Source organism: Hippopotamus amphibius, chromosome 17 (genome assembly GCF_030028045.1).
Source record: "Hippopotamus amphibius kiboko isolate mHipAmp2 chromosome 17, mHipAmp2.hap2, whole genome shotgun sequence".
In the NCBI taxonomy this organism is placed as follows: domain Eukaryota; kingdom Metazoa; phylum Chordata; class Mammalia; order Artiodactyla; family Hippopotamidae; genus Hippopotamus; species Hippopotamus amphibius.
The window spans coordinates 62,035,103-62,050,603 of NC_080202.1; the positions used below are offsets into that span (position 1 = coordinate 62,035,103).

The 15,501-nt window shown below is 46.0% G+C and overlaps 1 protein-coding gene across 2 annotated transcripts in view; it reads right to left on the reverse strand.

Annotated features, from left to right (window-relative positions):
- Positions 1 to 15,123, reverse strand: part of MAP2K6 (mitogen-activated protein kinase kinase 6) — a 112,919-nt gene extending 97,796 nt beyond the window's left edge. The window contains exon 1 of one of the 2 annotated variants that reach the window (XM_057716409.1): positions 14,842 to 15,123. In XM_057716409.1, coding sequence (XP_057572392.1) covers positions 14,842 to 14,857 — 16 coding nt within the window. In that variant the 5' untranslated portion in view covers positions 14,858 to 15,123. Of the gene's footprint in view, positions 1 to 1,443; positions 1,488 to 14,841 lie in introns of those variants that run through there. The other variant, XM_057716411.1, reaches the window with a different exon arrangement.
- Between the last annotated feature and the right edge of the window lie 378 nt (positions 15,124 to 15,501).

Consider the following 15,501-nt stretch of genomic DNA (forward strand, 5'->3'; position numbering starts at 1 on the left):
AGACTCTGAGAAAAACAATAAAGATGCTGAGAAAAGCAGAACGAGGCCCCCTGCAAAGGGAGAGAGAAAGGAGTCAGAAAATGCCTGTCTCGGTTCCTACCAGGCTCCACTGTACCTCCTGCAATGGGATTCAGTAAAACTGTCCTTAACAAAGACCCTTATTTGAGGGAAAACAACACACACACAAATACACAAACACACATCCCAGGGACCACGCTCCCTGTCTGTCTGTATCCACTCTTCCGAGGCCATAAGCATCTTCCCAGCAGTGCGCGCGTCCTCCTCCATCACTCTCACAGCAGGCAGGCATCTGTCACTCCAGCTATCCCCTTACTATTATGCAACAGGGTGTTTCTAGTGTTCACTATTTTCACATGGCCGTCACACAATGAAAAACATGCACTTTGAAACTCCAGTGAACTAGATTCAAATCCCAGCTCTGCAAACCACTAACTGTGACCCCGGGCAAATTGTTAACCCGAGTGCCAATTTCCTCCTTTGTAAAACGGGAATAATTTTACCTACCCCTCCGGTTTTTTATGAAGATTTGCCCTAAATTTAGCGCTTATCACAAAGCCTTGCACACAGTAGGCACTCACAAATCACGTGCTATTTTGGGTAGATTCTCATCCATGTGAACACAACTGTCCAGGTTCTCGACACTGCCCAACTGCTTTCGCAAAGACTGAGACGCTGCGTTCCCCAATTTACTTTTTTAAATCGAATTATAATTGACATATTATATTAGTTTCAGGTGCCCCCTGATACCCTTTTTAGAGCAGAAAAGCAGCACGCACTTTCCTCTAGAAGTTGCGTTTCTCCTTCCCCCCTTTGCCTTGGAATTGGATGTCCAGGCGTCAGGGCTGCCTTTTCCACATGAGACCGTATTCACCTCGGAATCTGAGATGGAAACTCAGAGGCTGGTTTTAGTCCTAAATCCAGTGGCCTGGCCATCCGGCGGATTCACTGCCTCCTGTTTCCCTCTGACTCTGTTGGTCCCACTTAGAGAGCAGTTTGCAGGTACCCAGCGGGGAGATAGGTCTGGGCGGCGCTTTAAACAAGCCCAGACTAGTTTCCGTCGCTCTTTTTCCGCGATTCCGTCTACACCCTGGCTCCCTGGCCGCCTGGGAAGGCAACGTCACACTACAGCCAGGTGAACAAAGACTGCTTCTGAAGCTGCAGGAGACAGGTGAGGTGGACAGTTATCTTCTCCGTGTAGGGCCAATATGGAATAAACACTAAGTCTCACTTATAGTCACGCCTGGGTCCTCAGACCCTTTCACCCTCTGGTCCCGGCTTTCCAGCGGATCTCCCCGCTGACTATTTCTCTGTCCCTTCCCTGCTGACTCAGCTCATTCTTGACTTCCTGCCTGCGCACCTGTCCTCTGGCCGCGTGTGTCACCTGCCCCGGGGCCCTCCGGCCAGCTCTCAGCCATGCCTCACCTCCCCGTGCCTGTTCTGCGGCGTCCACCCGGCCGTGCACCTGAGGGACACTGCCGTCCACGCCACGGCAGGTCCCTCTCACCGATGACGGCCGTCTGTCCTAAGCTGGGGAGGTTCCTTCCCACTGCCCCTACCCTGACCGCCTCCCACAGCACATCCTGCCAATGTCATCCCTTCCTGTCCCCTGTGCCTGAAGCTGATCCCGGTGTTTTTTATTCAGAATTTTATGCGAAACACACTCAGACCACGTGAAGAAAGGAAAGCTGCCTATTAACACCAGCAGGTAGACACGCAAGGTGAAAAGACCCGTTGTAACTATTCCGTATTGGAAGAGCCTGGTCACGCTCCAGGAGGGCTTTTTTTTTTTTTTTTTTTTTAAAGCTTACAGGCCTTTTCTAAAAATAAGCTTCGCCTGGCCACAGATCCTTGGTGCTTGCTCCCTCCCGGTCCCTCCTAAGCTTTGTTCCATTAGGACTGGAACCATTTGTTACAAAGGGAAAGGTGCCCCAACCTCCCAGCACCGCCTCTGCGTCTGTACATGGAAGGGCCTGTGACACCCACAGACGGTTCACCAGCAAACACTAACTACGTTTTGGGAAACAAGACAGCAACAGCGTGTGTGTGTGTGTTCACATTTAACACACACACACACACACACACAACCCGTTCAGAAGCATCCAGTCTGTCATTAACGACAGAAACCCAGGAGAAAGGGCAGGCAGTGCGCTCCAGGACCAGATCGCACGTCTCCCGGGAGGCACTGCACCAAAGTTTCCATTTGGCCGAGTTAACGTTCTCCCTCTACCAACAGGCTCTATTCCCAGGTTGAGGGGGGCCCTTCTCCTTCCGCTGGACCCCAGCTGCACCCTGTTCCAAAGCTGACACGCCTCTCACAGGCAGGAGGGTTCATCTGCGGACGTGCTCGTGTTCTCATGCCATGGGTTGAACGCTCCCCCAAATTCCTAACTTGAAGTCTTAACGGCCAGCACCCCAGAAGGTGAGAATTTCTCTTACTTGGAAATAGGGGGGTTGCGTATATCATTAAGATGAGGTCATACAGGATGAGGGCAGGCCCCTAATCCAACAGGACGAGTGCGCTTAATTTTTTTTTAATTTAATTTTTATTTATTTATTTATTTATTTGGGGGGGTGGGGTCTGTGTGGGGTCTTCGTTGCTATGCACGGGCTTTCTCTAGTTGCAGCGCGCGGAGGCTACCCTTCCTTGCAGTGCACAGGCTTCTCATTGCAGTGGCTTCTCCTGTTGCAGGGCACGGGCTCTAGGCATGTAGGCTTCAGTAGCTGTGGCTCGCAGGCTCTAGAGCGCAGGCTCAGTCGTTGTGGCGCACGGGCTCAGCTGCTCTGTGGCATGTGGCATCTTCCCAGACCAGGAATCGAACCCATGTCCCCTGCATTAGCAGGCAGATTCTTAACCAGTGCACCACCAGGGAAGTCCCACTGGTGTGCTTATAAAAAAGAGAAATTGGGGGCTTCCCCGGTGGCACAGTGGCTAAGACTCAGGGCTCCCAATGCAGGGGGCCTGGGTTCGGATCCCTGGTCAGGGAACTAGATCCCACATGCATGCCGCAACTAAGAGTTCACATGCCACTAAGGAGCCCAGGAGCCACAACTAAGGAGCCCGCCTACCTCAACTAAGACCCCACGCAACCAAACAAATAAATATTTTAAAAAACAAACAAAAAACCAAAACAAACAAAAAGAAAACAAACAAAACATAAATATATAAAAAGGAGAAATGTGACCAAGGCGCACACACAGGGAGGAGGCCGTGCAGTGACCAAGGCAAAGGTCTGGGCGATGCTGCTGTGAGCCAGAGGCCGCCTGCGAGGCGACAGGAGGAGGAGGGGCGCACGGAGCAGCTCTGCCTCACGGGCCTAAGGAGGCATCCGGCCCGCAGAGCGACGAGACAACTGGCTCCTGCCGTGCAAGCCACCCGCTGTGCCGGGCTCTGCCATGGCGGCCCCGGCAAGCTCACACATCCTCCTAGACGGCAGCTTCTCAAGGGTAGAGATGGAACTCTGTGTCCCCTGGAGTCACCCAGCACAGTGCGAGGGGCAGGTTATTTACACAATTGTTCAATAACGCTTGTTACATTCAACCAAGAAATACATGGTCCTCTGCCTCCCCGACATGATCTCACCCATGGACCCTGCCCCTACCCTGCCAGCTTGCTGTGGGTCTTGTCCTTAGACAGGTCACATCAGGAAGAAAAAAGACGGAAATGTAAGATGGAAAAAGTCATCCTAACCCTAATGTATCAAAATTTCTCAACCTCATTCTTAAATCAATTCCAGAATCAAATCTGCATTTTCCCTACTTTACCTATAAAAATAGAAGCTCATTCAGGAGCAAAGTCCCCAGCAAGGAGACCTGGCAAGCTGCTTGATGGAGATGACAGAGCTGGCAGGTCCTAGCCCCTTGGCTCGTCACCCGTCCTCTTTAACTGCCCAGCAAGGCGAGGCGAAACCTGCCCCGTGGCTTTCCTGACTCAGAGGGGGGTGACTCAGCCCACCCTCCTAGTCCACTCTACGGACCCTGAGTTGAAGGAAGTCACCAAGGAGAAAGAAGGTGACTTAGTCCCAGTTATGCCGAGAGACAGCCTACGGTGAGCGCCAAAGCTGTAGGTCACTGTGTTTTTGAAACCAAGATAAAGAAAGAAAAGCTGATTTAATCTAACAATTATATTAAATATATTTATCTTTTAAATGGAATTTTTCTGAAATTAAAAATACACTCAGAAATGTATGAACCCCCTTGCTGGTACCCGGAATCATGCTTGAAAAACTAAGTTTGGTAAAACGAGAACTTTCTGGAGCACTTCTCTTCAGGTAAAAGTAAAATGAGAATTCAGTTTTCCTTCTTTTCAACTGGACTTCAGCTGATTCTAGAAAAGGGACAAGGAACTAAGAAATGGAAAAGGCAGGTTGGCAGGTTATAAAAAATGAAAATTACAGCCGTGGCCACGCTCTGGAAACTATTCCCTGCCCTAGCTAGACGGTGATTATTGAACCAACAGCTTGCTTATATAATTACAGTGTGCCTATAAACCCAGTTGATATGATATACTTGTTTAACTATTAACCTCTAGATTTCCTGGAGTTTCCACAATCCAAAAAACAACCACCTAAAAGTATGAGATATGACACGTTCCGTTTATTAACCTATTGTGATCGTAAGCCATAACTACAGAGTTGAGCTTCATAAGAAAAAGGAAGTTCTTAGCAAACACACATAAGGTCTCTGCAGAGATTTTCCTAGGGCATCTTCTCTTCTTTACTCTTCGAAGGAATTGTTCTGTCTCTATCAACATTCTGTTGGTTATTCTATTGATCTTGAAGTCAAGATCCTTCTGCACACCTACTTTGGATACTTGCACACTCACTGTAGAAATGTTTCTGATTGCTTCCTCACCTGTAGGGCTTTCTAGTCCACAGTATCCATTCTAAGCATAGCTAGGATTCTAGCTTGTATTCAACACATTTCTGTGCAATCTGACCTCCTACTAGACTCCAAGCTCCTTAAGGGCTAGAGGAAAAGAAAGAGTAAAGCAAAGTTATGTTTATGGTGAGCTTACTATAGCCCAATGCCTCAAACCCAGAAGAGCCGTCAACAAATGTTTCCTGAACAAACGAATGCCGAGCCCTGGCCAAAGCACATCACGTACACAGCCTTGCTTAATCTCTGTAACAATCCTGTGTATGAGTGTCAGTCTCTCCATGTAGCAGGTCCGGAAACTGAAGCTGGAGGTCAAGTCGATTTTCCAAGGCGCAGAGCTCGTGGGTGGGAAAGTAGAGCAGAATGCATTTTTGTCTAGCTCCACCTAGCACAGTATCGTAAACACAGTAATCGGTAAAAAGTTATTTGTTGAACTGATATGGACAAGCCCCTTATCCAGGTTCTCTCTTTAGACGCGTTTGGAGGCTTTGGGGTTATTTTTTTCAACGGTGAAGGAGTTTGGGGTGCAGGAAGGAGTAAATAAAGTGGGGAGAAGATGCTTATAAAGATTTAAAATATCACAGAAATGCTGTCTCTGCACATTCACTACCAAATAATTTCCAGACTCTTTGCCATTCTGTTCCCACCGGGTCTCCAGATTCTAGCCTCACCCTTATCTCTAACTCATCCCTCCCACGTGGGGCTGGAGGAGGGAGGGAATAAATAACTTGTCACTCAATATCCAGGCCCTCTATTCCCGTGGCTTCCGCGTGGGGTCACGGGAAACAGCTGAAGCACTGGTACGGCTGGTGTGCTGTGGCCGGAGAGAAAGCCGAGAGGGAATGCACTGGTGGATAGGAAAATTCACTCCCAAACCCTCCTGCCTCCTCTGCCACAAAAAGGAGGTAATTCTGGTTTCTTCCTCTCCATCCAGTAGAAGAGGAAGACAGGGAAGATGCAGTTTCCTTGAAACTGCTACATTCACATAGAAATAGCCAAGAAGAAAGGAAATCGCTAAGCCCAAAAGGGTTATTCCTCTACTTAGGTACTTAGGTATGTTGCCGAACAGGCCACATTCTCATTACTGTTTTCAAACAATTGAACTTGGATGTGCAGGGAGACACATCATGTTCAGACCGGCTGAGTTACAGCCTCTACGGTCGCTCATGCAATCAACAGTCATTACTGACGTTTACCATAAACTTCCTGTCTGTACACACCCGGGTCTCTCAAGAGACCAGCTGAAACCACCTTCCTTTTAACCAATGGGCAGTTTGTACTTGGAATTCAACCTGAACACTCAGAATGAGTCAGGCTCAATATTCTATGATCAACAGAGGCTTAAAGGGACGTGTCAAAAGGAAGCTACGTACAGGTGGACACAGGTCAGCCCCTCCTATCACCATACCTGGCCCTGGTACGCACAAGTTCCCGTGGCACCCATTCACGTCTTCCATCGCCAACCATCTCTTCTGGGTAATGGGGTCAGACATTTATTATGGAGGGACAACTCAAGTGGAGGAGCCAGGACCTCAGGTGCTGGGGTCACACAGACCTTGGTCAAAGCCACTGCTCTGCCACTACCAGCCTTGACATTTAACCTCTGGCCTCGGTTTGCTCATGTAAAACATGGGGCATCAGCTCATCAGGTCCTAGTGAGGGGAGAATGAGATAATTCATTCCACTGCGGAGCACATGATCCGGCACAGAGAAGACACCCCAGCAGCGCTACCACCTAGGATGGCAGGACAGATAGCACCTCCTTGTGTGGGACTTAAATGGACCTCATTTGGAAGACGGTGAACAAAGCTGGGCTCATCCCACCAAGGCCACCCTGTCCTCACATAGCCTCCATCCCATCCTTCCCTTCATTTCCAGAACCTGTCCCACCACCTTCCCTGCTAATTACGCACAATCCCCACAACATCAGCGACTGTGAAAGCCAAAGGACACTCATACGCAACAGAAAAGTGTCCCCAAGGTTGAAGGAGCTCATGTGAGAAAATGGCTCCAGCCCTTGCAGGCGGCGACAACCGGAAACCCGTCTGGGTGAGAGGGAGGCTGGCTCTGAGGACGGAGGGAGGCTTCCGTCCTCCTTCCGCACAAAAGACACGACGGCCCCTCTGACCGGGTCACGCGAGTGGCCAGCGAAGCCAGGCGGCGACGGCGGCCCGAGAGGAGTCTTGAGGGCATTTGCTCTTGAAGTTAAATGTGGGTCGAAGAAGGGGAGGATGAAGGGACCAGGAGAAGAGCTAAGGGACAGCTTCTCCACGGGAGAGGAAAGAAAGGCGGGAAAGGAAGAGAAACGTAAAGCAAACAGGAAGAGGGCAGCTGAGGGGCAGGGACCCCAGGATGGGCCAAAGGAGACGGGCAGCTCGGCCGAGCGGAAATGAGCAACGGCCGAGCCATCGCAGGACCAGGAGCAACAGCCTCGGACGCTTCCTGTGGGCTGGGCCCCGGAGGTCCCGGCTGAGTCGAGGCGGAGTAGTCATCCAGGTTGACAACTTCCCACGAAAGCCAAAGAGCAGCGTGACACGGACAGGAGTCATCACAGGGTTGCAGAGAGTCGCGAGGGGCAAGGACCCCAAACTTTTTGAAAAGGGCCAGAGACAAATATTGTGGGCTCCGCGGGACATACCGTCTCCATCGCAGCTATCTGACTGTACAGCCGCGGAGGGAGAAGCAGCCCCGGACAGTCTATAGATGAATAAGCAGAACTCTGTTCCAATAAAACTGTATTTGCAGGCGCGGACTTTGAATTTTATAGAATTTTCATGCGTCCTGAGATGTTCTTCTTTTTATTCTTTTCCCAATCATTTGAAAATCTGCAAATCCTCTTAGCTCACCGGGCTGTGCTTAAAGAGCGGTGGGGCTGGATTTGGCCCCCAGGCTGTAGTTTGCTGGCCCCAGGTGATAAGCTTGGGCCCCCGTGGCCGGACAGGCGCGGCTCTGCCTCTGCCTGGACTGCCTGCCAGCTCTCCAGCCGTGGGCAGGTGAGTGCCCTCACCGGAGCCTCAGCCTCTTCGTCTGCAAGTTACTGGTCACTGTATCGGTGCCCCTAGGATTTGTGTGACATTCAAAAGCATAATACCTGAAAAATGACTGACATCAAGGAAGTGATGGTGATGGCGGTGATGGTGACGGTGACAGAAGTGAGTGTGTGGTGTGGCTTGTGATGGCATCAGATCTATAGCTAATTGTCTCTGGAAAAAAACAAACAAACAAAAAACAGACCAAGGCTGACCCCAATCCAACTTAAGGAGGGGTATACAGACTAGAAAATAAAATAGATGAAGAGAGACCCAGCAGGAGCCTACTTAATGCTTCAAATCAGAGCTCAGTTGACTAAATTACAATGATTTGTGATAGACTTTGTGTGTGTAGGCAGAACAGGAATACCCTTTCACTGCAGAAAGGAGGGGTTTTATGAACTGTGTACCAAACCACATGGGCCAGTTCAGGGAAGGAAGACCATCTGAGGAAGCAGAGCAGGAAACAAAACTGATGGTGTGGGGGGTGGGGAGGCCAGAGACAGTGGTGGTGGTCGAGGAGGAAGTTGTTTTATTGGGGGGGATATCCGTACAGAGTTCCCTGTTTTGTCATAGGGCAGACAGCTCTTTAAAACATTCAGATTACCTCTGACAACCCTTCAGAGGCTCAAGTTCAGAGGTAACTTACAAACCAGCTCCTAAAACCAGCACAGGATGGAGGAATTCACTTCAGTCCTATCCCACTGGACTCTTCAGACCACTCATCTTAGTTCTGCATATTTTTAAAAGAATTAGCCAAGGATCACACAAACTTTAAGTGTGTTTAGAAGGCCTAGGCAGGAGAAATCACACGTCTTCAGCCACTGTTAAGTTGCTTTTTATGCTACCCTTGCAACTACCAAATAATCAAGCAAAGATAGAATGGACATAATGCGAAACAGGAAGCGCAGGAAAGCTACATTACAATTTAATTACCCCACGCCTTTATGAAATGTAGGGGAAAATGATAGAGAGCTCCATGGATGAAAAATACTTCCACTGGCAGACATTTATTGAGCACCTATTACTTATAAGCTCAGTGCTCAAAAAAGCAGAGTTGCAGGCAGAAGATGTGGAAGAAGCAATGTGAGCTACCCAGCAGGGGTCTCAGAGACCGGCCATAAAAGGCAGACAACCATCACAGCAGTTACCAAGGGCCACTGTATTGTGTAGGCACTGGCAGTTAAAGTGAGAGCATTTGCAAAATATCCTCTGGCAGAAAACTGGTGAGAAACTCCACCACCATGATTCATGTATCACCATTTCTTGGGCACAGAAAAAGAACCCCTGCTGGTTGCACTGTCAGCCTTCCTTGCCAGCCTGCTCCCCACAAAAACAAACACAACACAAAATGTGAACTATACTACAAATTCTGGAGAAAAAAAAAGTTTTATAAGTGTGGCAGAGAATCAGGAGATGTAAGTTCCACCTATGGCTCTGTCTTCAGGCAAGTCCCTTTCTTCCAAAGCTTCAGTTTGCTCATGTGTAAAATGAGATGATTAGGCTGTAAAACTCCGTGCATAGCTCTAAGTTCTGCTACTTGGTATCAGGATGCACGCACAGGCACATATACTAAGGACGGCTCCGTTAGGAATAGGTCCAGTGTGACTGACTTGATATAATCTCTGAGGTCATCAAAGTCAATCCTGCCTTAATTCTTCTAATAAATCTAGTAAAGTATACCACCTTTTAGGACTAGACATTGCACACGAAGGGAAAAAAAGAATTATTCTGCAACAATGCACATAACACAACCAGGTACTTATGTGGGAATTATTTAGGAAACCAGAGAAAAACTACTTTTGCCTGTAGAGATAACTGAAAATGCAGAAATGTCCAGAAGTTAGTAAATCCCAGATAGAATTTAAATCAAATCATTACACTTTTCTTATTCTTTTCATACAGATCTGGATAGCTACAGACAGTCTAACAAAATGAGTTTATAAAATATATGTTTACTTAAGACATTTTGGTTAAAATTAAAATTAGAACTCATCAGGGAATTAAATTGTTTAGATACATGAAAGCCGAAGCCAGTTTTCAACCCATGATTACCTAAGCTCTGCCATCTTGGAATGTTCTGGCCTGACTTTGAAAATAATTTGATCCCCAAATTAAATTTTTAAAGATACATTTTATGAGGAAAAAAAGAAACTCAAACACATGAAACACAAATTCAAAAAAAAAAAGTTCAACTTTTTTATTACTAAAAGATGCAAATAATAGTAGAATAGTAACATTTTTAATCAAATTGGCAAAATTTTTTTTTCAAATTATTATACCTAGGATGAAGGAAAGTGAGCATAAGCTTTCCTTTTTTTTCTTTTTTTAGTTTTTATTTTATATTGGAGTAGAGTTGATTCACAATGTTGTATTAGTTTCAGGTGCACAGCAAGGTGATTCAGTTATACATATACACACATCCACTCTTTCTCAGATTCTTTTCCCATTTAGGTTGTTACAGAATATTGAGTAGAGTTCCCTGTGCTGTACAGTAGGTCCTTGCTGAATATCTATTTTATATTATTTTATGTATGGTAGGCATATAACCTTTTTGAAGAGTAATTTATTTGGCGATATTTAGCAGGATGCTTACAAGGAGAGAATGGGTACTTCCAAACATTCCTGGTGAGAATAAGAACTAGTGCTGGCGCCCTGGAGGGGCAACACATCCATGCCTGCCCTTTGCTCAGCAATTCTACCTCTAGGAATTCATCCTAAAGAGATCACTGGGCCAACGGGCAAAAATGTGTGTTCAAGGTATTCCTTGCAGTTTGGTTTATAGCTGTAAGAAAGGGGAACTCTGTGAAAGTCCAACTGGAGACTGAAGAAACAGCTACATTCTTATTAATTACAATGAGCAATTGCTAAAAAGAACCAGGAAACTGTATGTGCACGAGTATGGAAAGATGTCCAAGATCTTTGGAGTCTAAAGCAAGGTGCAAAATATATATAGTGTGTAAAAGAGCAGGTATGCAAATATACATATGCAGGTACAGATGCAGAGAGATGGTCACTAAAAAAGCTAACAGTAATTAGCTGTGGGTGGTGTGACTTTGAGTGACTTATTTTCGTGTGAATTTCTCTTCAGCTTGAATTTTTTCAATGAGTATATATTGTTTTTATAGTAATAAAAAAGTTATTTTTAAAAGGCGAAGAAAAGGATGGGGCGTGGGGAAGAATTATACCCCCATAAGCTGTAGCTCTGTGTCCTGGAACTGAGTCTCAGGCCATACGATACATGAGCACGTCTGAACTGGGATGACTGATTATCATAGCAATAGTCCTAATACTGAGAGTTAATAAACACGAATGTTCCATTTAAACAAAGACACTAGAATTAGCTATTAGCAATGTAGAAATACGTTAACTTGGAATATTTCGGTAGTGTAACTGGTCAGTGAAACAAAAGGCAACTAAATAACTTTATACACATTGTGGATTTATCATTCACATATACCGAATAGAAACAAAGTCCAACAGGATATATGCCAAAATGTATACTGTGGTAACCAGTGATTCTTATTTTCCTCTCCTACATTTTAAAATGTTTCTACAAGAAAGTATTATTTATGTACTTTTTTCTTTTAAGTTTCAAAAATATCCCCTATAGACCTTTCAGACTTTAAAACAATGTAAAGAAGTTCTAATGATACTGGTCTGTGAAAAACAAAGGAATGAGAATCTCAACCCTTTCCCCCAGCGTTAAATTTACCACCAAGAGACCCGGGGAAAGCCCCTGCAGCTGACCTGCAGCATGTTGTAAAGTAATGAATGCCACACTGATACAAAACAAACTCAGGAAACCCAGGGTACCTGTTCTGATTTTGTGTCCTGAGAAGGCACGAGGTTATAAAACATACTGGCTCAGATTACAGGCTAAGCATGACAAGTCTCTCTGGTGCAACCTAACAAAGGAATTTACAGAATGAGAAATTTACACATTTCACTTCCCAGGGTGGCAGGGATTACAGAGGCAAAGAACCCACAGTGGGGCTAAGCTGCCTGTCCCTCTCCTATGTGCTTCTGAGTAATTCCTTCTACGCAGGCCCCTGACACAACGTACCTATGACTATTGTAAACCAAGCTCAACTAATATTTTTTAAACGTGAACAGTAGGAGAAGTGAGAAAAAGTGCATTTATAACGGGGTCAAACTTTTTGTATATTTTCAGGTGAACTGGGGGATGCCAGACCTCCCTCCCCCGCCTCCCTCCCCAGATCATTATGGCTGATAACAATGGTTTTTACTCTCCGGTTAATGTAGATGACACATTTTTCCTGTAGCCTGTCTTCCTGTAAAGTGCAGGAATTCCTGCACTTTCTGGGTGCCCTTCCTGTTAACTTACATTTCAGATTTCCTCAAAAGGCATTCTACCACTTTAATATTTAAAAAATGTCAGCTCAACCCCAGACAGCTAATGTAAACAAGCAGAAAAGCATACCACCTAAAGTTACAACTGTGGAAAACAAAATTTCTTTTTAAGAAATTCTTTCTCGGAATCTCACTGTTAGTAAGGCTGAAAAGAAGTAACCCAGTCCTTCCAGCTCCCAGGGAGTCTGTAATTCTTTTGCCTCTGCTGTTCCTTAAATTAGAGGTCTGTAAAGCCGAATTATAGTGATCTAGAAAGTTCGTAAAGTCCTGGAATTGAACATGTTGTTAAATTCTTCAATACTATGAGGTTGTAGCCACCTTTCACTTTTCCTCCATTTCACTTGGTTATAGTACTACAAAGAAGTTTGGTACTGCAAAAAAAAACAAACAAAAAAAATCTTGGCCATTTGAGAGTACCGTAGCTGAATTAGGCCAGTTCCACATTTAAAGACCAGGCCAAAAGTCTTTGCCATTTCTGAAATGATCATATACTTCCTTCTATCAAAGGCTTTCCTTTTGGACAGGAATCCCATGTTCACACCAGAGGCACCTTCCAAAGGGGACCCAGTGAAGAAAACTACCTGGATAAATGGGAATCAATGTGCAGAACCACCAGTGCCTGATCTGTTACGGGTGCCATGCTAACATCTTTCCGTTTCCCAACTTCCTCTGCTAGGAGGGGGCTGCCTTAGGAGTGAGGCCCCCAAAATGCGCAAAGAAACTTGATTGAGTTTAAACCCTAAGGTCCAAATATAAGATCATGAGACACCCCCTTCCTATCTCCAGAGAGATCACTGCCGTCTCTAAACTGCAAATACACCATTTTGCTTCACTACCTATGCAATTATCTGATATCCCAGTGATTTGCGCACGTGCTTTCTTTCACCAAACACATGGTAAATTCCTTGAAGGAAACAACTACATATGAAATATTTTGGTGTGTCCCCAAATCCTGTGCACTCCACACACGCACACGTGTATATATCATGATATATTTGCTCATATATTAAACTGACCTGAACGAATGCGTGAATGTACACCCAATACACAGCAACCAGATGCAATCTCTCTCATACATCAAACCCTGGAATGCCCTTCTAAGCTATTATTTCTCTGCTCAAGTGGGAGACTGTAGGTTTTCCCCATACTAGGGAACACTGGCACCTCGTAATGCCAATTTCCAGGCACTCCGGCATACTTAGCTTTTCAGATTTCCATTTTTCCCCTAATACCCGAAGAAAAGCAGAGCCCCACTTCGAATTCCTGCGAATATCTCTTACTTCCTTCTTGGACTGAGAGGTGTGATGCCCACCAGAGAGAACTAAAACGTGACACAGCTCTCCCACAAGTAGCAGAAGGCTGGTAAGACACTTGCATTTCACTGGGTCTCACCCACCTCCCTAGTGCCCTGGGCAGCCTAACTCACCTGGTGCGGAGCTCACCTCTTCTCTCTCACAGGGTGTATGCTTTTTCTATGCCCAACAGGGGCTGTTCTAAAACAAGTGACTTAGGGTCCTAGGGCCACCTGACAACACCCCCCTAAGCTCTCTAATGCCATGTCAGGATTTTTATATTTTTAATACCCTCCCCAGCATGACATGACGCCTACAAAATACAACTGTGAGAACAAAAACATTTTTAAGAACAACAACAACAACAAAAACATAAAACCATCACCCTGAACTTCTGACCTATTATATATTCTGACTAAATATATGCAATTACACACTTAAAAGATTTCCTTATGGTTGTCAATGAAACAATGCAATCCCCCCCACACTGGTGTAATGCTTAAAAGTGCAGTTTTTCTCCCAATATTTTCCCTTGAGATGCAAAGCATCTCCCACATGGGAAGACATAAAACATCGACGTCCTCACTGCTGCTTCTAAATACTGTGAACCCATGAGCGATTGGTGTAAAGTGCAAAATCTCGGAAGAGAAAGCCTTCTTGTCCGCTTTTTGGTAAAACGCTATTATTCACCTTTACTTCCTTTCAAAATCAAAAGTTGCTTACCGTTCAAAGCGATATCAATGTAAATTTAGCTAACTACTAGCACCGCAACGGTTCATTCCCAAAGGAATATAAGATTACATTAATTTCCTACCAGTTTAACTCAAGTTTTACCTTTCATCTTCCTCTACAGACTTTTGAAAAGTTTTGTATTCCCACAGCACAGAAAATTACCTATTATATGTGTGCATACTAAAGAATTTTACAATTATGTAAAGCATTGCACATTTAGACGCTACCAACGTGCTCTATCTCTCCTGACTCTGCAAAAGGCAGAAAGAGCTCAGTAATCCTAGCAGAAGAATGCAAATAACGTCAATGCACAGCTGAACTGCAAGCCCTGCCTTACAGGAACTCTCTGTGTCTGCAAAAAAAAAAAAAAAAAGACACATACTAAACAGGAAATGCAACTGAGCTGTGGAAAACCTCAAACTTACAAATGCAATCGCCAGGCGAAAATTGCATCCATGCATTCACAAATGCATGCACAACGCTTTGCATTTTTGCAAGGAATGCAAATAGGCTCTTACCTTTCGACTGAGACATTTTCCCCTTTCCTTTGATGGGGGAGGGGAGCACAAAAGACTTTGCCTTGCTTCTCTTCTGTAGCTAGTTTTGCAACAAAGATGCAAGCTGCAGGCGTGCAATCTTCATGCAAGTGGAGTTTCTCTTGACCGAGGCAGCAGATGGACTTTCAGGGAATCCAGATGGAAATGCACACCTTGCAAAGCAGACTGGAAAGTGATTTTTCCCCCAGTTGCAACGTTAGGGAAGGCTGTGCTGCAGCTACATGATGGGCCAGGGCTGGCAGCTAAAAGCTCCAAACTTGGAACTGAGTATCTTAGTGCGCAGACGTCCTTCCTGCGAAGGGCGCGGGGGCCGCTGGGAAATGTAGTTCCCGCGCGGAGTTCACGGGGCTCGGGTTTCAGGACACGTGGTCGCGCGGGTCGCTGAGCGGGATGATTGGGAGCAACTCAGGTTGCGTCCAGGTAAACAAGTCAGACACGCTCTGGGTACTCAGTGATGGGAGAAGAGGCGAGGCCCAGGGGAGCGCGCGATTACGTTCTCCAGGAGCCCCAGAAACAACAGCTAGAACACGCACTCGAGTGGCTGAAAGCCACTCGGCCCGCTCAGAGGGTCAGTTTGAGCTCAAGGGCTTGCAGGGCAGCACCTGTTGGACTGTGCCCGCC